The 24,288-nt window shown below is 47.7% G+C and overlaps 1 protein-coding gene across 1 annotated transcript in view; it reads left to right on the top strand.

The window, feature by feature from the left end:
- LOC308153698 (ATP-binding cassette sub-family C member 5) overlaps positions 1 to 24,288 on the top strand; it is a gene marked incomplete at both ends in the record, with an annotated part of 33,347 nt that overhangs the window by 3,565 nt on the left and 5,494 nt on the right. The window contains 19 exons of the mRNA XM_080526891.1: positions 1,135 to 1,290; positions 11,150 to 11,297; positions 12,609 to 12,842; positions 12,934 to 13,107; positions 13,536 to 13,683; positions 15,140 to 15,288; positions 15,425 to 15,532; positions 15,801 to 16,211; positions 16,339 to 16,410; positions 16,578 to 16,702; positions 16,822 to 16,894; positions 17,040 to 17,243; positions 18,037 to 18,162; positions 18,497 to 18,614; positions 19,188 to 19,372; positions 19,836 to 19,982; positions 21,092 to 21,221; positions 21,967 to 22,120; positions 23,273 to 23,401. Coding sequence (XP_080383017.1) covers positions 1,135 to 1,290; positions 11,150 to 11,297; positions 12,609 to 12,842; positions 12,934 to 13,107; positions 13,536 to 13,683; positions 15,140 to 15,288; positions 15,425 to 15,532; positions 15,801 to 16,211; positions 16,339 to 16,410; positions 16,578 to 16,702; positions 16,822 to 16,894; positions 17,040 to 17,243; positions 18,037 to 18,162; positions 18,497 to 18,614; positions 19,188 to 19,372; positions 19,836 to 19,982; positions 21,092 to 21,221; positions 21,967 to 22,120; positions 23,273 to 23,401 — 2,991 coding nt within the window. The remainder of the gene's footprint in view (positions 1 to 1,134; positions 1,291 to 11,149; positions 11,298 to 12,608; positions 12,843 to 12,933; positions 13,108 to 13,535; positions 13,684 to 15,139; positions 15,289 to 15,424; positions 15,533 to 15,800; positions 16,212 to 16,338; positions 16,411 to 16,577; positions 16,703 to 16,821; positions 16,895 to 17,039; positions 17,244 to 18,036; positions 18,163 to 18,496; positions 18,615 to 19,187; positions 19,373 to 19,835; positions 19,983 to 21,091; positions 21,222 to 21,966; positions 22,121 to 23,272; positions 23,402 to 24,288) is intronic.

Below are 24,288 nucleotides of genomic sequence, written 5' to 3' on the forward strand. Positions count from 1 at the left end.
CTTAAAGCTGCTTGCTCATGTGACCTCTGCCCTACTTGTTTCCCACAAAGAAATAAGTGTGGTAGAACAAATATTGACGTCATGATTTAAGAATGTCAGAGACGGGATAACAAGCTGTCCCTACACATAGGGAAAACTGAGTCGACACACAGAGAAGGAGTCTGTGAATTATCTTGGCTGTGACCTGGACAATAGTCCATCTGGTGAGAGTATGGTGCTGAATGTCCTTACTACGATCAACGAATAGGATTAGATTCCTAGCCAGACTCTCCAGATTTCTCTATCAAGCGACCATGATAATCCTTGCATGTGCTTTGATTCAGTGCCATTTTGATTATGCTTGCTGCTCTTGGTTCAACATTGTCCCCAAGGTATAAAAAGAAAAGAAAATGCAAACATCGCAAAACAAGTTGGTTAGGATCATTTTAAGGCTACCATCCCGTACCCACCTTGAGCACTCTCACTACGAGAGCCTAAGATGGCTCAAAGTGGAAGATAGAGTGAAACAGATCCAGTTGTGCCAAGTCCATAGGACAGTTGATGGTGTTCCATAAGTCCCAAGATATTTTAGTAACTATTTTAATCGTGTCAGTGATACCCATTCATGCTCCATTAGAGGGAGCACCACAGACCTCGTGCCAGTAAGATTAGAGACTGTATGGGTAAAGAGACATTTCTATACTCAGCAGCAGTTCTTTGGAACAGTATGCCTGTAGAGCTGAACACTATAATAAATGTAAGTAAATGTAATAAGATTATGTCTGAAACTAGTTAGGAAGCAGGCCTTAGGGCTTTATTGTTTTTTATGAATGTTCCAATGTTGCTGTGTCAGTTGATTACCGTCAGGATGTTGTGTTAATTTGTCATGCTGCCCTGAATACTGTACATACCTGTTGCCTACCTCACCCCCCCCTCACCCCGTTCCAAAAAGGACCGCAATGGAAATATTCTGTTCTGCTTTGTTGTGCTATCCTTGATAGTTTTAGAACTAAAATGATGTATGTATGAAGCTGCTTCACATATTTCTTTATTTTAAAATTGTCTAATAAAATCAATCAATCAATCAATCAATCTGCCAGATTGCCAATCTCAAGATGCCTAGGTTCTCAATGCTCTCTGCTCCTCTACTCTCAGGCACCAGCACCCAGTGGACAACGCAGGCCTCTTCTCCTTCATGACTCTGCATTGGCTCACCCCGTTAGCACAGAGGGCCCATCAGACCTCCTGCCTGACCATAGATGACGTGTGGGGCCTCTCCTGCCATGAGGCCGCCCAGACCAACTGCCACAGGTGAGCCCAGCAGTCGTCAAGCACCAGCTCCTTCCTTCCTGTATGTTGACATTTGGATTAAACGTTCTGCCTGCATGTGAGTAACATTAAAAGTAGTGTAGTGGTTTCAATCATGTTATACTGAGAAATGTAAGTCTCTCTACAGTTTGGCGAAGCTAGCACTCAAGGAAGGCCCATTTCCTTCCTGTAAGGGATGTGCCAAGATCTGTGGCGCAGTGAATAATTTTGACTATGGACAGGGCCCATAACTTATGTAATCACAGATTTGTATAATATGATTGGTTTCCAAGAATGGTGACCTCATGACCAAGGACAGTTCTATAAATATCAGTCCCATCCAGTGGTGTAGTCTAGGTGATATGCAGGACTACGCTGTATACCCACTAGGAAAGGCCAAGGATTTCCATATACCCACTTAAAAATGTAAAAACTAGACAACACCACTGCTCCCACCCATCGTTGGGGGCTTTTTACTTGCTTCCTGCTTGCTTCTGGCTTTTCGCTCATGTAAGTTGGCTTAATAAAAGGCCTCTTTGGATACAATTGATCTAAGCTCTTTGTGCTTTGTAAGTTCTACTAAATCTATTAAGAATAAATTATATCCACAACAGTAGTGTGGAGGTAAAGTTGAACAAACACAGCTGGAGAAGACAGGAGCGGGGCAAAGGTTGACCAGGTGCATCGTGGGGCTGTTGATGCTTTTGCTGTCGGTGTGGGGGTGAACGGCAGGGATGGGGGACTCGAGTCACATGATTTGACTTGAGTTTGACTGGAGTCGCAAATTTGAGGACTTGAGACTTGCTTGACTAACATTGATAAAAGACACGACTCGACTTTGACTTGGTATTCATGACTTGAAACTTGATTATTTTTATTATTATTCAATATTAGCATTTTTCTAGATAGTGGGAAGTTTTTCAGACATGGGGGTGTGATAATGTGACCTCATCGCTCACAGTTCAGTGACAAAGTACTATAAAATGTAAAATGTTTGCAAATGCAGTGCATTGTAACTGGCTATTGACCTCATGTGTCTAAGCAGCAAGATCGCTACCAGCTTGCCGCTAGCTTGTGTGGATATAGACAGGACAAGATAAGATTTGTGTGGATATAGACAGGACAAGATAAGATTTGTGTGGATATAGACAGGACAAGATAAGATTTGTGTGGATATAGACAGGACAAGATAAGATTTGTGTGGATATAGACAGGACAAGATAAGATAAGAAAGATAAATAGCATTATCCATAAAAGTCCGTTCATGCTTGACAAAACTCATTATACTTATGTCAGTATTTAATGGTATACTAAAACCATTACACTTTAATATTGTATGTAATGTATAGTAATATTTAACATTTTAGGCTATATATATTTATTTATTATTTATTTTTATAAACTTAACTTGTGACTTGCTTGACCTGAGTAATGACTCAACTTGACTTGCGTGATTCTCACCACAGTAGCTTGAGAGGTTGAGACTTGAGACTTGCTTGTGACTTGCACATGTGTGACTTACTCCCACCCACCCCTGGACGAGATTCACTCAAATCACAGTGTGTGTGTGTGTGTGTGTGTGTGTGTGTGTGTGTGTGTGTGTGTGTGTGTGTGTGTGTGTGTGTGTGTGTGTGTGTGTGTTGTTGTGAAATCTAGGGTTAACCACTCACTCCGTGAGATTCTGTAAAAATGCACACACACAATATACAGTATGTTATTAGTTATTTAATACATTGTGGCACGCATAACACTCCACTTCTAAGCAAAGAGAATACAGTATAAAATGTGTGTGTGTGTCTGTGTGTGTCTGTGCGTGTGTGTGTGTGAGTGTCTGTGTATGTGTCTTTGGTGTGTGTGTGTGTGTGTGTGTGTGTGTGTGTGTGTGTGTGTCCTCCAGGAGAGCTCTGGTGGGAGGGTATTATTATTAGCAGTGATTAGAGATTACAGTGAGAGTTAGAGAGTTATCTTTCTGTGCTGTGACTACCGCTGAGCTGTTATGTCATTCAACGTCCTCTTACTGGACACAGGTTCTCTCAGGATCTGTCATTAACTGTCTCTTTGATTGGGGTCTCGAGGTCAGGGAAAACCCTATCAAAGGAGCCAAGCTGCACTTAGGGAAAGATTTTCTCGATATGTACTCTTGTGGAGGTGAATTTGAAGAGTCAGAGTTGACATCAACTGATAGTCAACTGTCAACATCAACTGACAAACAACTGTCAACTTTGACTCACTTAAAATTCACCTCCACATGGTGAAGATTACAGATCGAGAAAATCTTTCCCTAAGTGTATCTTTAAAATGTGATGGAAATGTGTCATGTTTAACTTTGTACCATTTAGAGACGTTAGGTTTGCTTCTTTTCACTTTGATATTAATTGTAAAAGGCATTATGCACTAGGGGTGCCAACATTTTTGCACCCCACTGTAAATGTGTTGTGCCTTTACAGACATTTAAGCGTCCTTGGGTTTGAGAAAGCCCTATACAAATCTAAGATATTATTATTATTATGTCAATGGCATTCCCGTTTGCACAAGCTACTTGAATCACGCATTCAACTGGATGCAGAACAGGAACGTGGTTCATGTTCATTCGAACGAGACAGGCACGTGAGACTGCCATATGAGGCGAAGAGCGGCAGTTGCTATGGCAAATGCTATGTTCAGGCACAGTTGGGTCTGTATAAATGACATACGCAATAGTGATCATACCTCCATTTTATATGTATTTATCATCATATTTTTCACATTAATTTAACAGCGAGTTAACTTCGCTCGCCAACTAAAGCACTTGATTACTGTTGATATAAACATACTATACTAGACCAAAAGCACAGTATGGGAGAACTTGGTGTTGGTAAGCATAATACGAGTTAACTCAATTAGACATAGTAACAATAAACAGACAGAACAGCACAGCGCACACTGTGTTGTCGGCCTGAGTCAGCACAGTTGAAGCGAGGGAGTGACTGGAAATGCCACTGGTGCGCACTGCATAAACATATCACAAATGTACATTTGATAAGTAAGTAATCTAGCTAAGTAAGTAAGCTAGCTAACTATGATTGGAAATGAAGTAGTAGTAGTTTTAGTTTAAAGTATTATCAGATGTCCCCAATCTCATATTTTTACTGATTATCGGCCGATTCCGATTGCTAGCCGATCGATCGGGGCATCCCTACTGCATATCATTAATAGTGTATTGAACCATACCATTGGTAGTCTATTGAACCATACCATTGGTAGTCTATTGAACCATACCATTCTTTTGAAAGAAAGAACCACCTTTTGAAATTGTCCAGTCCAACATACTTAATTCCCTACGGTGCAACATTGCTGCTTCTTCTGCCCTGAAATGAATGAACGAGTGCAAAAGGATGTAACTAGACTAGAGCATGTGAGACTCACAGGAACAATGGTTAGTGCATTACCATTACTGAAAAGCTATGACAGCCATGTGACTCAAAGGGGGGAGATTCCCTGGGAGAGGTTGAACGTTTCTCAGCGATGTGTGAATCATGATGGTACACTGGTCTCCTTTTTGAAGTCCCTGGCCCGGGGCCAGATGTGGCCAAAGCCTGTCATGGCGGTACGTGCGAGCGTCTGAGAAGCAGAGGTATGTAGTACAGTTATGCAACGCTTACGGCTAAACACAGAGGCTGGGATAGGCCCCTGAACAAGTCGGAGTCGACACTGGAGACCCCGTAGGAATGTGAGTAGGAAGCCCTGGAACAGTCCTGGCTGGAACAATGGCCTGCCTACAGTACCTACAGGACACCCAACCATGGTCTTCTCAGATACAAATGTCGGCTCTTATTTTTGGATGCATTTTGAGAGTAAAAAGCTCGGCCTATACTTTATTAATGTTGATCGTATACTCCATAGTGGTCTGCCGCTAGACCTTCTCATAAGGGATCAAGACTCCTCAGTAAGCACTTCACAGTAAAACAGACAATAACGGACATACATACATTTAAATATCTGCTTTTCTATGCCATGCTTATGCTGTGGTTTTTAAACTAGGCCCACTGGTCCACTTCACATCTGGGTACCCTTAGGAGCCTGCCATCCTTTGTTCCTCATTTAACACAGTGGTATAGTAGATGTCAGCTGTTTTGTTGTCTTGTATGGCTTTGGTACAGAACTGTTACTGAGTACTACATTTAATTAAACATGGACCTCCAAAGCCGACAGCCACGGTCTATTGACAGAAGTCCAAATACGTTTTATTTGTTTAGATTGTAAAATGCTCATTTCCTAGAGATGGAGCTCTGCACTGCAGGCTTAGGGCTCGCTGTTAATTGGAACCTCTCAGTCCTCTCTGTTCTGAATCAAAGTAGTAATTATGATCAGCCTGTGGGAGAGCTGGCTCGGGTTAATGTACTCTATATCTCCCATAATAAACCCATTTAGGGGTAAATTAGATGCTGCAGCTGTTCCTTCCCTCGGCTGTCGAGCCATTAGGAATGAAACATTCGGTCAACAAGACATGTTTCCTTCTTTATGGGGAATTATACAGCGATAAAAGAGTGCATTAGTAGATATTTAGCATGTAGGCATGTATTCTCACACATTTCTTATCCCACGCAGCATCCATCTTCACCTCCCATTGGACTCCTTGGCTGTTGCCGTACGTGATAAAGCTGAACCGTGATATTTTAATTGAGCTAATTCGGTGTAAAATACTTGGATCAAATGTATATTTTCAATATATTTTAATGATTTTATTCCTCTGAAAATGTTAAATGTTATGACTTTTGCTACTTTCAACTCATGTAAATGTATGGAGGGTGAATGGTTTGTATACTGATGGTTGGCTGGCCGTGACCTTTCATTGTATATCTGAAGGGACAATCTCCCCTCTCCCGCCCTCTCCCCCATGGTCACACTAGCCTCCCCCTCTCTCCCCCATGGTCACACTAACCTCCCTCTCTCTCTCCCCCATAGTCAGACTAGCCTCCCTCTCTCTCCCCCATAGTCAGACTAGCCTCCCTCTCTCTCCCCCATAGTCAGAATAACCTCCCTCTCTCCCCCCATAGTCAGAATAACCTCCCTCTCTCTCCCCCATAGTCAGACTAGCCTCCCTCTCTCTCCCCCATAGTCAGACTAACCTCCCTCTCTCCCCCCATAGTCAGAATAACCTCCCTCTCTCTCCCCCATAGTCAGACTAACCTCCCCCTCTCTCTCCCCCATAGTCAGACTAACCTCCCTCTCTCTCCCCCATGGTCACACTAGCCTCCCTCTCTCTCCCCCATAGTCAGACTAACCTCCCTCTCTCTCCCCCATAGTCAGACTAACCTCCCTCTCTCTCCCCCATAGTCAGACTAACCTCCCTCTCTCCCCCCCGTAGTCAGACTAACCTCCCCCTCTCTCCCCCATAGTCAGACTAACCTCCCTCTCTCTCCCCCATAGTCACACTAACCTCCCTCTCTCTCCCCCATGGTCACACTAACCTCCCTCTCCCCCCCATAGTCAGACTAGCCTCCCCCTCTCTCTCCCCCATAGTCAGACTAACCTCCCCCTCTCTCCCCCATAGTCAGACTAACCTCTCCCTCTCTCCCCCATGGTCAGACTAACCTCCCTCTCTCTCCCCCATAGTCAGACTAACCTCCCTCTCTCTCCCCCATAGTCAGACTAACCTCCCTCTCTCTCCCCCATAGTCAGACTAACTTCCCTCTCTCTCCCTCATGGTCACACTAACCTCCCCCTCTCTCTCCCCCATAGTCAGACTAACCTCCCTCTCTCCCCCCATAGTCATACTAACCTCCCTCTCTCCCCCCATAGTCACACTAATCTCCCTCTCTCCCCCCATAGTCACACTAACCTCCCTCTCTCTCCCCCATAGTCAGACTAACCTCCCTCTCTCCCCCCATAGTCAGACTAACCTCTCCCTCTCTCCCCCCGTAGTCAGACTAACCTCCCTCTCTCCCCCCCATGGTCAGACTAACCTCCCTCTCTCTCCCCCATAGTCAGGCTAACCTCCCCCTGTCTCCCCCGTAGTCAGACTAACCTCCCCCTCTCTCCCCCATAGTCAGACTAACCTCCCTCTCTCCCCCATAGTCAGACTAACCTCCCTCTCTCTCCCCCATAGTCACACTAACCTCCCTCTCTCCCCCCCATAGTCAGACTAACCTCCCTCTCTCTCCCCCATAGTCAGGCTAACCTCCCTCTCTCTCCCCCATGGTCAGACTAACCTCCCTCTCTCTCCCCCATAGTCAGGCTAACCTCCCCCTCTCTCTCCCCCCATAGTCAGACTGACCTCCCCCTCTCTCCCCCATGGTCAGGCTAACCTCCCTCTCTCTCCCCCATAGTCACACTAACCTCCCTCTCTCTCCCCCATAGTCAGACTAACCTCCCTCTCTCTCCCCCATAGTCAGACTAACCTCCCTCTCTCTCCCCCATAGTCACACTAACCTCCCTCTCTCCCCCCCATAGTCAGACTAACCTCCCTCTCTCTCCCCCATAGTCACACTAACCTCCCTCTCTCTCCCTCATAGTCAGACTAACCTCCCTCTCTCCCCCCCATGGTCAGACTAACCTCCCTCTCTCTCCCCCATAGTCAGGCTAACCTCCCGCTGTCTCCCCCGTAGTCAGACTAACCTCCCCCTCTCTCCCCCATAGTCAGACTAACCTCCCTCTCTCCCCCATAGTCAGACTAACCTCCCTCTCTCTCCCCCATAGTCAGACTAGCCTCCCTCTCTCTCTCCCCCATAGTCAGACTAACCTCCCTCTCTCTCCCCCCCATAGTCAGACTAACCTCCCCCTCTCTCCCCCATAGTCAGGCTAACCTCCCCCTGTCTCCCCCGTAGTCAGACTAACCTCCCTCTCTCTCCCCCATAGTCAGGCTAACCTCCCCCTGTCTCCCCCGTAGTCAGACTAACCTCCCCCTCTCTCCCTTATAGTCAGACTAACCTCTCTCTCTCCCCCATAGTCAGACTAACCTCCCTCTCACTCCCCCATAGTCAGACTAACCTCCCTCTCTCTCCCCCATAGTCAGACTAACCTCCCTCTCTCCCCCATAGTCAGACTAACCTCCCTCTCTCTCCCCCATAGTCAGACTAACCTCCCTCTCTCTCTCCCCCATAGTCAGACTAACCTCCCTCTCTCTCCCCCGTAGTCAGACTAACCTCCCTCTCTCTCCCCCATAGTCAGGCTAACCTCCCCCTGTCTCCCCCGTAGTCAGACTAACCTCTCTCTCTCCCCCATAGTCAGACTAACCTCCCTCTCTCTCCCCCATAGTCAGACTAACCTCCCTCTCTCTCCCCCATAGTCAGACTAACCTCCCTCTCTCCCCCATAGTCAGACTAACCTCCCTCTCTCTCCCCCATAGTCAGACTAACCTCCCTCTCTCTCTCCCCCATAGTCAGACTAACCTCCCTCTGTCTCCCCCATAGTCAGGCTAACCTCCCCCTGTCTCCCCCGTAGTCAGACTAACCTCTCCCTCTCTCCCCCATAGTCAGACTAACCTCCCTCTCTCTCCCCCATAGTCAGACTAACCTCCCTCTCTCTCCCCCATAGTCAGGCTAACCTCCCCCTGTCTCCCCCGTAGTCAGACTAACCTCCCTCTCTCCCCCCCATAGTCAGACTAACCTCCCTCTCTCTCCCCCCATAGTCAGACTAACCTCCCTCTCTCTCCCCCATAGTCAGACTAACCTCCATCTCTCTCCCCCATAGTCAGACTAACCTCCCCCTCTCTCTCCCCCATAGTCAGACTAACCTCCCCCTCTCTCCCCCATAGTCAGACTAACCTCCCTCTCTCTCCCCCATAGTCACACTAACCTCCCTCTCTCTCCCCCATAGTCAGACTAACCTCCCTCTCTCTCTCCCCCATAGTCAGACTAACCTCCCCCTCTCTCCCCCATAGTCAGACTAACCTCCCTCTCTCTCCCCCATAGTCAGACTAACCTCCCTCTCTCTCCCCCCATAGTCACACTAACCTCCCTCTCTCTCCCCCATAGTCAGACTAACCTCCCTCTCTCTCCCCCATAGTCAGACTAACCTCCCTCTCTCTCCCCCATAGTCAGACTAACCTCCCTCTCTCTCCCCCATAGTCAGACTAACCTCCCTCTCTCTCCCCCATAGTCAGACTAACCTCCCTCTCTCTCCCCCATAGTCACACTAACCTCCCTCTCTCTCCCCCATAGTCAGACTAACCTCCCTCTCTCTCCCCCATAGTCAGACTAACCTCCCTCTCTCTCCCCCATAGTCAGACTAACCTCCCTCTCTCTCCCCCCATAGTCAGACTAACCTCCCCCTCTCTCCCCCATAGTCAGACTAACCTCCCTCTCTCTCCCCCATAGTCAGACTAACCTCCCCCTCTCTCCCCCATAGTCACACTAACCTCCCTCTCTCTCCCCCATGGTCAGACTAACCTCCCTCTCTCTCCCCCATAGTCAGACTAACCTCCCTCTCTCTCCCCCATAGTCAGACTAACCTCCCCCTGTCTCCCCCGTAGTCAGACTAACCTCCCTCTCTCTCCCCCATGGTCAGACTAACCTCCCTCTCTCTCCCCCATAGTCAGACTAACCTCCCTCTCTCTCCCCCATAGTCAGACTAACCTCCCTCTCTCTCCCCCATAGTCAGACTAACCTCTCCCTCTCTCTCCCCCATAGTCAGACTAACCTCCCCCTGTCTCCCCCGTAGTCAGACTAACCTCCCTCTCTCTCCCCCATAGTCAGACTAACCTCCCTCTCTCTCCCCCATAGTCAGACTAACCTCCCTCTCTCTCCCCCATGGTCAGACTAACCTCCCCCTCTCTCCCCCCATAGTCAGACTAACCTCCCTCTCTCTCCCCCATAGTCAGACTAACCTCTCTCTCTCTCCCCCATAGTCAGACTAACCTCCCTCTCTCTCCCCCATAGTCAGACTAACCTCCCTCTCTCTCCCCCATAGTCAGACTAACCTCCCTCTCTCTCCCCCATAGTCACACTAACCTCCCTCTCTCTCCCCCATAGTCAGACTAACCTCCCTCTCTCTCCCCCATAGTCAGACTAACCTCCCTCTCTCCCCCCATAGTCATACTAACCTCCCTCTCTCCCCCATAGTCAGACTAACCTCCCTCTCTCCCCCATAGTCAGACTAACCTCCCTCTCTCCCCCATAGTCAGACTAACCTCCCTCTCTCTCCCCCATAGTCAGACTAACCTCCCTCTCTCTCCCCCATAGTCAGACTAACCTCCCTCTCTCTCCCCCATAGTCACACTAACCTCCCTCTCTCTCCCCCATAGTCAGACTAACCTCCCTCTCTCTCCCCCATAGTCAGACTAGCCTCCCTCTCTCTCCCCCATAGTCAGACTAACCTCCCTCTCTCTCCCCCATAGTCAGACTAACCTCCCTCTCTCTCCCCCATAGTCAGACTAACCTCCCCCTCTCTCCCCCATAGTCAGACTAACCTCCCTCTCTCTCCCCCATAGTCAGACTAGCCTCCCTCTCTCTCCCCCATAGTCAGACTAACCTCCCTCTCTCCCCCCATAGTCATACTAACCTCCCTCTCTCCCCCATAGTCAGACTAACCTCCCTCTCTCCCCCATAGTCAGACTAACCTCCCTCTCTCCCCCATAGTCAGACTAACCTCCCTCTCTCTCCCCCATAGTCAGACTAACCTCCCTCTCTCTCCCCCATAGTCAGACTAACCTCCCTCTCTCTCCCCCCATAGTCAGACTAACCTCCCTCTCTCTCCCCCATAGTCACACTAACCTCCCTCTCTCCCCCATAGTCAGACTAACCTCCCTCTCTCTCCCCCATAGTCACACTAACCTCCCTCTCTCCCCCATAGTCAGACTAACCTCCCTCTCTCTCCCCCATAGTCAGACTAACCTCCCCCTGTCTCCCCCCATAGTCAGACTAACCTCCCTCTCTCCCCCCAGGCTGGAGACACTGTGGCATGAGGAGTTGAAGAGGAAGGGTAAAGACGGGGTCTCCCTGGCCAGAGTGTTCTGGACCTTCTGTCAGACGCGTATGCTGGTGGCCATCTTGTCCCTCCTGCTCACCATGGTGGCAGGCTTCGTCGGGCCTGTAAGTGCACTTTCTTCTTCTTCTTCTTCTTCTTCTTCTTTTTTCCTTTCTTTTCTGCTGATTTGGCTAATAGGGCTTCTCATTCTGCTTGTGCACTGACTCAGTCCAAGTGGATTTATAAAAAATCGCTTTATCCTTTTTTTCACGCTAGGTCTGAAAATTGAAATGAAAACATACCAGAAGATTACAAAGCTTTAGATAGTGAAACCCACATTAAGCCCCCCCAGATTAGCTGATGGGTACCCAGTCACGCTTCCTGTTCTTTCCAACACTTGCCACACTTTTGACTGAATATCCTCCCTGAAATAGCCCAAAAGAGCCTCAGATAAGAGTGAAAAGGAATGGGCTGATATATTGCTCTACAGTGCTGGTGCTTCAGAATCATATCGACTAAGATTCCATGAAGCATTGAGTTGTGTCCTTGTGTGACTTGTGTTTGGGCTCCATTGTTTCCGTCTCACCTCTGGCTGTTTATGTGGATGTCATGCCAGCAGCTTTCCTCATCTAATAGCATTAACTGGATTTACTTGTTACACAATTACTCATTTGTATCACATTCCTGTCTGGGTGCGTGCTGTAAGGCCTGCAGGCCTACAAAGTTATTATAGATTTAACATAAGCGGTAGATAGTGGAACAATGCATGCAATTATTTGCGCCCCCTTGACTTGATATGCATAGCAGTTCAAGGTGCAGATCTTTTCTCACGCTGTAGTAACATCCCATTTATAAACGTTGAGGTAGTGCTCTGATCTGAGACCTGCCACAGTCCCCCAGTCCACTCTACCTCTGCTTTTACCATGTCCTACTCATTATTCTGCTCTGAATCAAAACGTTCCCTCTTTTTATATGTATAACATACACTCACCGGCCACTTTATTAGGCACACCTTGCTAGTACTGGGTTGGACCCCCCACCTTTGCCTTCAGAACTGCCTTAATTCTTCGTGGCAACAAGGTGCCGGAAACATTCCTCAGAGATTTTGGTCTATAATATCGTAACGTAGTTGCTGAGGATTTGTGCCAAGAAAATATTCCCCATACCATTACACAACAACCGCCGTTTTTGCCCAGAGAACTGCCGCTCACTGGATATTTTCTCTTTCTCTGACCATTCTTACCCCTAGAGATGGTTGTGCGGGAAAATCCCAGTAGATCAACACTTTCTGAAATACTCAAGATATGTATATATATATATATATATTATATATATTATATATATAACTACCTCAACGTATATATTTATATATATATATATATATACATCATATATAATATCACCCATATATTACCCCCCCCCCCCTCCTCCTCCAGGCCCTCCTTGTGCGTGCTCTCCTGGAGTATTCCCAGAGCTCAGAGAGCTGGCTGCCGTACGGCCTGTCCCTGGTGGCTGGGATCTTCCTGAGTGAGCTGATTCGCTCCTGGTCGCTGGCCCTCATGTGGGCTGTCAACTACCGCACCGCCGCCCGCCTCCGGGGGGCAGCGCTCACATTTGCCTTCCACAAGATCCTCCGTCTGCGCAGCACCAAGGACATCGGCCCCGGGGAGGTGTGTGTACGGCCCGGCTCGGAATCAACCCCGGCCCTTGTACAGTAAATGGTGTGTGTGTGTGTGTGTCAATGTGTCACTGTTCCTCCAGTTGATCAACATCTGCTCCAGCGATGGCCAGAGAGTGTACGATGCTGTCTCTGTGGGCTGTCTGCTGGCTGGGGGGCCACTAGTGGGAGTTCTGGGTCTGTCCTACACCACGTACTTCCTGGGACCCACAGCACTGGTCGGATCAGCCGTCTTTATTGTCTTCTACCCTGCCATGGTATGAGCTGATCCAGAGGCGTTATGCCTCCCTAGTTTACTGTAGATTAGATGTACTTATATTAAAATGATGATAATTTATTAGTATAAAAACAATGAAAAACACCAGATATTTTTTTTATTTTCCCTCAGAGGTTTCACTTCTCAACCCATCTTAGTCATTCGTGATGTGGCAGTATTTGATGTCATTCATGATGATGTGGCAGTATTGCAGTATTGCTATTCCAGTGAGAATGACTTGATGTCTGAGCCAGACTGTTCAAGACCTTTGTATTGGTGTGAAAGCCATTTATAGCTCACTCACTCCCCATGTTTACCCTGTGGTATAGCTGATGCAGTAGAGCAGTGTCTGCTTTCATTTCCTCCACCTGTCGCTCATCTCTCTCTCTCTGCTCTGTCCTCTGTTCATTTCCTCCCGGACCGGCCCAGATGCTGGCGTCTCGGCTGACTGCGTATTTCCGCAGGAAGTGTGTGGTGGTGACTGACCGGCGGGTACGCCTCATGAACGAGATCCTGGGATGTATCAAGTTCATCAAGATGTACTGCTGGGAAAAGGCTTTCACCCAGAACATTCACAGTAAGTGACTGGTGGTGACTCAGCAATAATCAGGATTCGCTTCCTGTTTTTGGCCTGGAGTTGGGGGTTGCGTGATTTACTGTTTTTCCCACTTCCCTAATTTATTATTTGTTGACCACAAACATTGACCTGTGACACTGGCAGCGGCTATATTCTCAAAGAGGGAGTGATTATCTTTAATAATGTCATTTTAATGTTCCTCTGGTTGAAGGATCAACTCTATTCCAGTTCCAATCCATTCGGGATGTTCAACCCAAGACTGCCCTGCATTGACTGGAGAAACACAATTGACCCTAAGCCTATCTCAATTTGAATCCATTGGTTAAGATTCTCGCAATGTTTCCTCCATTATCCTGGCCTGATGACCTGAATCGCTGAGACTCAAGGTTAATTTGAGAAGCCTCTTCGATACCCAAGGCCAGGCGAAGCTGTTCCACTTAGAGGAGAATTAAATGGAGGTATTTCTCTGGAGGCTCTGCTCACCGTGTATGGTGGATAAGCATCATTTGGTGCTTTTAATCATGGTAATTAGCCAGATGGGCCCTGTATATCCCCAAATGTTCCCATATTACCTATCATCATGTTAATGAATTGGACATTCATCTTAAGGGCCACTGAGTCATAAAGAGTTACATTTTCTCTCTCTCTCCAATTAGTTTTATTGTTCTTCAACGGCCATAGTACACCTGCTGATAACCATACAAGGAGAGCGTTCACACAGTCTATTGAAATGGGCTTTCTAATTAGAAACACTCATCGCCGCAGCGAGCCCCTTGGGGGAGATCTGATTATTGTGTGAGAAGGAGTGAAGTCATACCAGAGCTTTCCTGGAGGAGCCCGGGGGTGGCCCTGGCTGGCTGCAGCGTACAGGCCCCGCGCCAGAGACGTCTGAATGGGCTGGATGAGGCCTGGCCAGCACACGTGTTCTTGAGATCGACTGTACACCAGTGGAGGCTGGAGGGTGGAGGGAGACATCAGTGAAGTACCCCTCCATGTCCTCCATGTGCCCTGTTTGTGTTCAGCAGGGGAGGCTGGTGGGGGGGGGGGGGGGGAGGCCGGGAGGCTCATTGTGATGCTGGGAACAGAATGAGGAATGGTATCGAACACGCCCCGTTTGATACTGTTTTCTCATTCCGTGCGTTACAATGACCCCCCGTCCTCTCCCCCCCTCCCCCCCCCCTCCACCCTCAGCCCCCCCTGGTGAACACAAACAGGGCACAGGGAGGACAGGACGGGTTAGTTCACTGGTCGCTGGTTCTTGTTCTGTTCTGTGTTTTGGGAGTGGCTGCAAATTCTGTTGCAATGTTGACGTTGGCTCTGATCCCACACTTGGGATATACTGTGAGTTACTGATGGAAGGTAATATGAGACAAGCTCATTGTTTGCTCTCCCTCTCTTCCTCTCTCTCTCGCTCTCTCTCTACCCCCCCCCCCTCCCCCTCTCTTTCCCCTTCCAGAGGTGAGATCAGAAGAGAAGGCGATATTGAAGAGCGCTGGTTATGTCCAGAGCCTCACAGTGGGCGTAGCCCCCATTGTCGTGGTGATAGCCAGTGTGTGCACGTTCACGCTTCACATGTCCTTGGGCTATGACCTCACTGCTGCCCAGGTACAATTTGGTCTGTTTTCAGTAGCTTTTACAGAGTTGAGCGGGTTGAGTTGCACTCTCTCGATAGCCTTTACTAGCTTTCAACGGCTGTTTGTTTTCATGAAATTTCCCCCTCCCCTCTCTGTATCCGCCTCAGGCCTTCACCGTCGTGGCTGTGTTCAACTCCATGACCTTTGCCCTCAAGGTCACGCCCTTAGCTGTGAGATCTCTGTCTGAAGGCGCCGTGGCAGTGAAAAGGTTCCAGGTAAAAAATACATCAAACGAAATAGACGTGTTTATTGTCTCTACGTACAGTACAAACACAACGCTGACATTGTGAACACATATGAGACACATATTAGACCAGGCCTCCATCAACTGTAGAAAAAGGGGATGGTTGTTGATCAGTCGTCTTGCGGCTCATGTTGCCACGGCTACGGAGGAATGTCATCACTGTGTACAGACAGACAGACCTCCCTCCCTCCCTACTACATCCAGTAAACCATCCATATACTGTCTATCGTCATCCGCAGAGGCTGTTCTTGATGGAGGACAGAGAGACGGTGACGGCGAAAATGGACGACCCCAGGAACGCGGTGGAATTCCGCGACGCCACGCTGGCCTGGGAGAAGGCTCGCGCCCCGGACGGCGGAACGACGAACAACCGGCCGCCCGAGAAGAAGACGTCCGAGGGGAAGACGGTCAAGACGAAGACGGTCAAGACGAAGAAGAAGGGGGGCGTGAAGCGGGCACTGCGGAAGGAGAAGCTGAGCCTGTACATCCTGTCGGAGGAGGGGGTCAAGGGTCACGGCGAGGGACCCACGGGGCAGAGCCTCCTCACCCACATGGAGCAGGAGAGCCCTCAGAGCACCATCTCCTCCACTCAGAGCATACGCCCGCCGCTGCACAAGACCCTGCACCGCATCGACCTACGCGTCAGGAAGGTAAACGTCCGTACTACAACACAGATACGACATCACCCCCGCACACTGCGAAACGCAGGCGTCCGTTTTAATCCGATGTAGTTCTTGACACCGTCACAGAGTGTTGTTTTCCCCGTCTGGTCTATAGGGGGCGCTGGTGGGAATCTGTGGAGGTGTCGGCAGTGGAAAGAGCTCTCTTCTGTCTGCTCTGCTGGGCCAGGTGACGTTCTAATTACACCGTTGGTTAACTGTGAGAATCTTTTTTACGCTTTAGCTCAAGGGAGCTTTCAGATGTCTCCGTGTTAAAAGAGGTTCTCTGACATCAATTTGGACTTTGTGAGATGAAGAATTAGAAATAAACCAGCGGTGTTCTCTCCCGCGGTTCAGATGACCCTGCTGGAGGGGAACGTGGCCGCCAGCGGAGGCTTGGCCTACGCGGCCCAGCAGGCCTGGATCCTTAATGACTCACTGAAGGAGAACATCCTGTTTGGGAAAGAGTATGACGAAGAAAAGTAAGGTCAACCACGTTTGTGGGTAACAGTTAACCATAGGAAGGGCCAAGGGGGATATGACTCAGTGTGACTCCTTGTAACTCCTCGTAACCTCTTGTTTTCTCTTTCTTCTTTATTAGGTACAGTGCTGTCCTTGAAGCCTGCTGTCTGATCCCTGACCTCTCAGAGCTTCCCTATGGGGACATGACTGAGGTTGCTAGAATACTCCCAGATTTTGGCACAAATCTCTTTTCTGAATTCGGAATTTCTGAATCTGAATTCACTCATTGAACCAATTAAAGGAGAGCTTTTTGGTATGTTTTACCAATGTTGTTTCCATTATGCTCTCTGACTCCAGATAGGGGAGAGGGGTGCCAACCTGAGTGGCGGGCAGCGCCAGAGGGTGAGCCTAGCACGTGCCCTGTACAGCGAGCGCCCAGTCCTTCTCCTGGATGACCCCCTCAGTGCCGTAGACGCCCACGTGGGCTCTCACCTCTTCCATAACGCCATCCGTGGGGCCGCCAAGGGCAAGACTGTGATCTTTGTCACACACCAGCTGCAGGTAAGACAAGCTATTAAATGACACCAGACCCAGCACAATCTGGACTAAATACTGGAGCTACACTGCAAAAAGTCAGCAATGAAATGGGGGAATGTGGGGCGCTTAGGTGGCGTAGCCGGTTAAGCGCTGACCATGTAACCGCAGGGTCCCCGGTTCGATTCCGGCCGGGGACATATCGTGCATGTCATCCCTCCTCTCTCTCTCACCCATCCTTCCTGTCTAAACTTCACTGTATCTGTCAATAAAAATAAAAATAACTTTAAAAAAGAAGAAAAAAAAGAAATGGGGGAATGTTATTTAAAATAAGCACAATAATCTGCCAACAGAACAGGACAATTTCACTTGCCACGATTGTCTTAAAACAAGTAAAAGATATCTTAAATCTAGTGCAAAAAAACAACAACAACATTCATTTAAGATATTTCATCTTACTTAGATTTATTTTATTTACTTCTTTTCCCTGCTAGCCAAATAATCTGAAATAGCATCCTTTCCTTGTCTCCCTGTTATCTTTGTGATCCATATTTTGACAGAAATCCCACTTTAGACTGTCTGCCTCGTAGACCAGAGGTCATAGTGCAGTGTGTTTCTCATACACAGACCAGACTGTAGCGGGCCGCCATGGTCTAATTACGAACCGAAAGTATTTTAAGCGCTGTTTTTTTGCCGGAGGGCGTCCCTCTGTGTGTATATATAGCATATATATATATATATATACAGTAGAACAGGATTTTACATTAAGTTATCCAATTGCAGCATGATCTAATAGTTCCCCTGGTGTTGTCATGTTCAGTACCTATCAGAGTGTGACCAGGTGATTCTGATGAAGGACGGGCAGATAGCGGAGCAGGGCACCCACACCCAGCTGATGGGCAGAGAGCGGGACTATGCCAGTCTCTTCAGCAGCGTACAGCAGGAGGTACGTAGAGCCAGGCCGTGGGGCGCCAGCTGGGAAACAACACTGGCGTTGCCCATGTTCACAATAACATCGTCTATTACACCCTGCATCATTTATGAAGCAGGAGAGCCAAGCGGGTGGCTGGGAAATGTTAATGCATACAGCGCCTTTCATTATTTATGCGTGCATTGATTTACCGGTGTACCCGCTAAAGACCCTGTCACCGATATCTCTGGTAAATGACTTAGTGGGCATTGTTATGGCTGCTGTGATTTGTGGGGGGGCCTCTCATAGTTCTCTTTCTCTTTCTCTCTCTCTCTCTCTCTCTCTCTCTCTCTCTCTCTCTCTGCCACAGAACCTGGTGAGAAAGAACCTTCAGAACAAGCAGCAGAGGGCAGGAGAGGAGAAGGCCGAGACCCCCGCCGCTGTCGCCATGGCCACCAGACCTCCGCTAGAGAACAAGAAAGGAGGAGGTGAGCGACTCAGACACCTTGCATGCACTCAGAATGTAATGGGTTCCTGAAAAGCTCTTGGCGGTTTGGCTTGAAATGACTCACGGGTTTCCACAGAATTTCCCTTTTCTTTTTTTCTTTCCTTCTTTCTTTCTTTCCTTGTTTCTTTCTTTCCCTCTTTCCCTCTTTCCCTCTTTCTGTCTTTCTTTCTTTCTTTCTTTCTGTCTTTCTTTCTTTCTGTCTTTCTTTCCTTCTGTCTTTCTTTCTTTCTGTCTTTCTTTCCCTCTTTCCCTCTTTCTTTCCTTCTTTGTTTCTTTCTTTCTTTCCTTCTTTCTTTCTTTCTTCCCCTCTTTCCTTCTGTCTTTCTTTCTTTCTGTGTTTCTTTCCCTCTTTCCCTCTTTCTTTCTGTCTTTCTTTCCCTCTTTCTGCCTTTCTTTCTTTCTGTCTTTCTTTCTTTCCCTCTTTCCCTCTTTCTTTCTGTCTTTCTTTCCCTCTTTCTGTCTTTCTTTCCCTCTTTCCCTCTTTCTGTCTTTCCCTCTTTCTTTCTGTCTTTCTTTCTCTATTAACTCCTTTCCATCCGTCTTTCCGTGTCAGGCCAGCTGATGCAGCCAGAGGAGAAGGGTTCTGGAGCGGTCTCCTGGTCAGTGTATAAGGCCTACATCAAAGCAGCAGGAGGCCCCCTGGCCTTCATCGTCAACATGCTCCTCTTCCTCTCCACCACGGGCAGCATCGCCTTCTGTAATTGGTGGCTGAGTTACTGGATACGGCAGGGGAGTGGGGTGAGTTTGGTCCCAACTATGCTGTACTTAACGTATATGAGACGTATATGTCTCAGTGTGCCATTCTCAATATGGCTCCCACTAGAGAAGCTTCTCTCTGCATCGTATTGAACTATTTCGTCAGCGTAGTAGAGTATGGCTCCCTAAAGAACAACTAATACTACGCATCGCTGAGTAGCCGCAGCACGCTGAGCATTAATCTGAATGCATGTAATTAGGAAGGTAACGGCGCCATGGTAACGTTAATTAAAACAAGGATGAGCACCAGAGAAACAGATGTGCAGCTAGCTATAGTAAGCTGCCAATGTCTTGGACTGAGAAATTAGTTTGGAATAGCAACATCATCATACGAGTGGCTGCCTTCCTTTCAGTCATTAAATAGAAATCCTATTTTTTTCGAAGGCAGAGTTGTTTTTGTTTTTTTCTTTTCTTCATGCTAATTTGTTCCTCCATCTGCCCCCAGAACACATCGTTAATCCTGGAGAACGGGACGATGACAAGCAACAGCATGAGGCTGAACCCCCACGTTCGATACTACTCAACCGTCTATGTGGTTTCCATGGGAGCCGCTCTTCTCCTCAAGACCGTGCGAGGAGTTGTGTTCATCAAGGTGAGGGTCATGCTGTCTGTTTGGCTTGGCTGTCTGTCTGGTGTTTGTCTTGGCTGTCTGTCTGGTGTTTGTCTTGGCTGTCTGTCTGTCTGGTGTGTTTGTTGTCCTGTCTCAGGGGTGTCAGTATTTATCGATGTGGCCAGGCCCTTCAGAGGACGACCACAAGTTGACATGCCATTGTTGTACAACCTTGGCTCCCTCTAATTGTCTGTTATTTTCATCCATTTTAGCTTGTCTGAGTTTCAGTACTATAATTGAAAGTGCCAGCAGCCTAAATCCATTTATCTGGCCAGCGCCATGACTCACTGCTTTAGAGGGCGGGGTGTGAGTGTGTGTGTGCGTGTGGGTTTGTGTTTGTGTGTTTGTGTGTGTGTGTGGGGGTTTGTGTTTGTGTTTGTGTTTGTGTTTGTGTTTGTGTTTGTGTTTGTGTGTGTGTGTGTGTGTGTGTGTGTGTGTGTGTGTGTGTGTGTGTGGGCGGGCGGGCGGGGGGGGGGGGGCGTGCGTGCGTGTGTGTGTGTGTGTGTGTGTGTCCCTTTCCCTGTCCCTTTGGGTGAATGTTCCCCTTTTCCTAGCTAAACCTTTCTGACAGCGCATTACCGAGGTTATGTCCCAGTATATAATTGTGTGTGCCATTTGAGTTTGCAGATTTATTTTCAAAGATGGCTTTTTTCTTTTTTTTCTTCTTTTTTTTCTTCTATCCCCCTGGCTGTGATGAGATCGTTGGGAGTGTTGAATATTCCATTAATAGAATTAATGTGTTCTCTCCTGCCAAGAGTCATTTGTGTCAAATTGGCACGTCTCTCAGGCCTTCACTTAGACACGAGGTCACAGCCTTTCTGTGTCAGCTTAGCTTGACAGACGCTGCTCTCTGTAGGAGGACCTGACAGCCTGCCTTACACGACAAACATTCCTCTAGCTTTTTGTCAACACAGTGACGACATGTTTCGGACACGTTCGGACACGTTCGGACACGTTTCGGACACCTTCGGAAAGATATTCACAACGTCGTTGCGATCTAGCGCTGGCAACGTGGCGTGTGAGTGAGTGTTTGTTGTGTTTGCATTATGTCTGGCTCTGTGTCTAAACACTGCTGTGTTTATGCCTGACAGTGTACTGTTCAAGCTGCCTCTGCTCTCCACGACATGCTGTTCCACCGCCTCCTCCTCAGCCCCATGCGCTTCTTTGAAACCACCCCTCTGGGCCGCATCCTCACGCGCTTCTCCAGAGACATGGATGAAGGTGAGGCCTGATGATGAGGAGGATGATGATGATGAGGCACACCCCATACATCATATAACTCCTATTTTAGAGACTCTACACTGGCTTCCTGTTAAGTTCAGAATAGATGTCTAGATCCTTCTGCTTGTTTATAAAGCTCTCACTGGCACAGCACCAGAATATCTGAAAGACCTTTTGCTGGCATATCAGCCCAATAGAGCTCTCAGGTCTTCTGACGCTGGCTTTCTCTGTGTACCATAGTATGTACTAAAGAAGAGATTTGGTGAGGCTGCATTCTAATTTTATGCACCCAAATTGTGGAATGCACTGCCAGTTTAGGGATGCAACCTCAGCAAATATTCAAGCAAAGGTCAAGACTAAAAACCCATCTTTTTAATATTGCCTTTAAATGACAAAAATAATTCAATGATGATTATATAATGATTAAAGCACTTTGAGCTGCAACGTTTGCAGGAAAAGTGCTATACAAATAAAGGTTATTATTATTATACTGTATAACCTCTAACACATAGGACCATCTTACTGATAGTGTGGTCTTTCTTTCTTCTCTCACTCTCTCTCTCTCTCTCTCTCTCTCTCTTTCTCTCTCTCTTCCTCTCTCTCTCTCTTTCTCTATCTCTCTTTCCCTCTCTCGCTCTCTTGTTCTCTCTCTCTTTCTCTCTCTCTCTCTTTGTCTTTCTCTCTCCCTCTCTCTCTTTCTCTCTCTCTCTCCCCCCCCCCCCCCTCCCTCTCTCCCTCTCTACAGTGGATGTTCGTCTGGCCATGCAGTCTGAGATGCTGCTACAGAACCTGACTCTGGTGCTGTTCTGCCTGGCCATGGTGGGCGTCGTCTTCCCCTGGTTCCTGCTCTCCATCCTGCCCCTGGGGGCCTTCCTCTGCATAGTCCACCGTGTCTCCAGGTCAGGCTGACGTCTGCGTTCTAGACTACAGGATCCTAATGGTTTAGGTTGTTCTAGACTGGAGGATCCTAATGGTTTAGGTTGTTCTAGACTAGAGGATCCTAATGGTTTAGGTTGTTCTAGACTGGAGGATCCTAATGGTTTAGGTTGTTTCGGGTGGTTAGATGAGATTAGATTAGAGATTAGAATAACTGAAAACAAGAAGTGTCCAGGTGGATTTGAGTTCCTTATTAATACATTTGGAAATGGAAATGGTGCAGTGGTCTTTTTGCTATCAAAGTACACAACCCCCCCCCCCCCCCCCCCCTCAAGACGTGCACGTGTACACACAAACACACACACACACACACACACACACACACACACATAAACATATCGCCATGGAGATTGTATTTTCTAGACAGAATGAATTCAAACACATCCGCACAATTTATGGGGACATTTTCTGCATATTTTCAATCTTGAGTAATGATTACCGCGGGCTTCTCACTCTCAACCTCTCGTGAAATATTATGCGAACTCATGGCTGCTTGTGATTTGTAATTCAGCATGACTCATCTGCGTTGCCTCAAACAGGGTTCCCCATTGGAAGCAAAGCGCACTCTCTCGAATTGGTTATATTGCGTTGGGAACTGAAAATGCCTAGCGCATAAACATGTTTGGTAAGCGTCTCAGAAGGAGGAGTGTCATGTTCTTTCCTGCTCTGTCCGCTTCTCTCGTTCGCTTTATGAGAAAGTGGGATGATTCATGGAAGGTTTGTTATTCACACACACAGCCCATCTATCTCGCTATCTAAAAGTAGCAACACACCCCACCTTTTGTCAATAAAACCCTCTCTATCGCACCTCCCTGCTGTGTAGCGTTGCTGTGTGACCGTGCTCATAAAATCACACATAAATCAGATACTGAGCCCAGAAAATGACCAGGAAATGGCTGCCTCTCTCCTGTCCTCGGCAGAATCACCCTCTCCTGTGTGCTCTCATCTCATTGTCCACCAAACTGACAGATAACTGCACTGCACCATCTATGCACCTTTTTTGTTGTTTATTTGTTTTTTAAAACCATATCTCAGTGACACTCTGATCTATTGACTTGTAATAAACATGCCAGTCTTACCGTATGTGTAATAAGCATGACATTCTCCATTTCCAGGGTTCTGATTCGTGAGTTGAAGCGACTGGAGAACATCAGCCAGTCCCCGTTCACCTCTCACCTCACCAGCAGTCTGCAGGGCCTGTCCACCATCCACGCCTACGGCAGAGGGGACGACTTCCTTAACAGGTAGGGACAAGGCAGGGACTGTCCACCATTCACGCCTAGGGCAGAGGGGACCACTTAGGGACAAGGCCGTGGCTGGCCTTTCATAAAACACATCCCTTTAACTGTCACAGGATGTATGCTCAAGAACTGATAAGCCATTGGAAATGGCAGTTGATTGTGTGTGTGTGTGTGTGTGTGTGTGTGTGTGTGTGTGTGTGTGTGTGTGTCAGTTAGTGTGTGTGTGCCCCAAACAGCACACCATGTGGTGCAAATTCACAAAATACACTATATCTGTTAAAATACTGTGACACTTTAAATAAATGTGAAATAATACTATTGTGCAATATGACAACCCTAGTCGTCTGTCTGTACAGTATAGTACAGTGGATAGTGTACATAGCCTTTATTTATGTAAACCAGCTCCTTCCCTTCTTGTGATTTTTTTTTTAAAAAGTGTTTTTTTTCCCCTTTCCTAGCACCAGTAGAGCCCCCCCTCCTAAATTTCGTTGTTTGGTACCTGTACTATAGCAATGACAATAAAGTCCATTCATTCATTCATTCATTCATTCATTCATTCATTCAAAAATGAGAAGGCACCAATAAGACGGCCTGCTTTGCTGCCCTACTGGTGCTTCTACACTACCGTCCCGTACCGGAACCCGCGCTCCCGCTTTGTTTCGCTTTCTCCACTGCCAACTGGACCGTACCGGGCAGTAGTACCCGTACTGATGTTAGCTGACTAAGGTACTATCCGTGCTACAATGTGACGCTGCACCATTGATTGGTCAATGGAAATCGTCACAATAACATCATCCCAGGTTCATATTTGAGTTCACCGCTAACCGCCATTTTTAAATACCACAACAGGCTTGAAATCTGATTTCGCTCTAGGCAATGCGGAAGACAAC

This window comes from Nansenia antarctica, assembly GCF_963989245.1.
Source record: "Nansenia antarctica genome assembly, chromosome: 3".
NCBI classification, from domain to species: Eukaryota; Metazoa; Chordata; class Actinopteri; order Argentiniformes; family Microstomatidae; genus Nansenia; species Nansenia antarctica.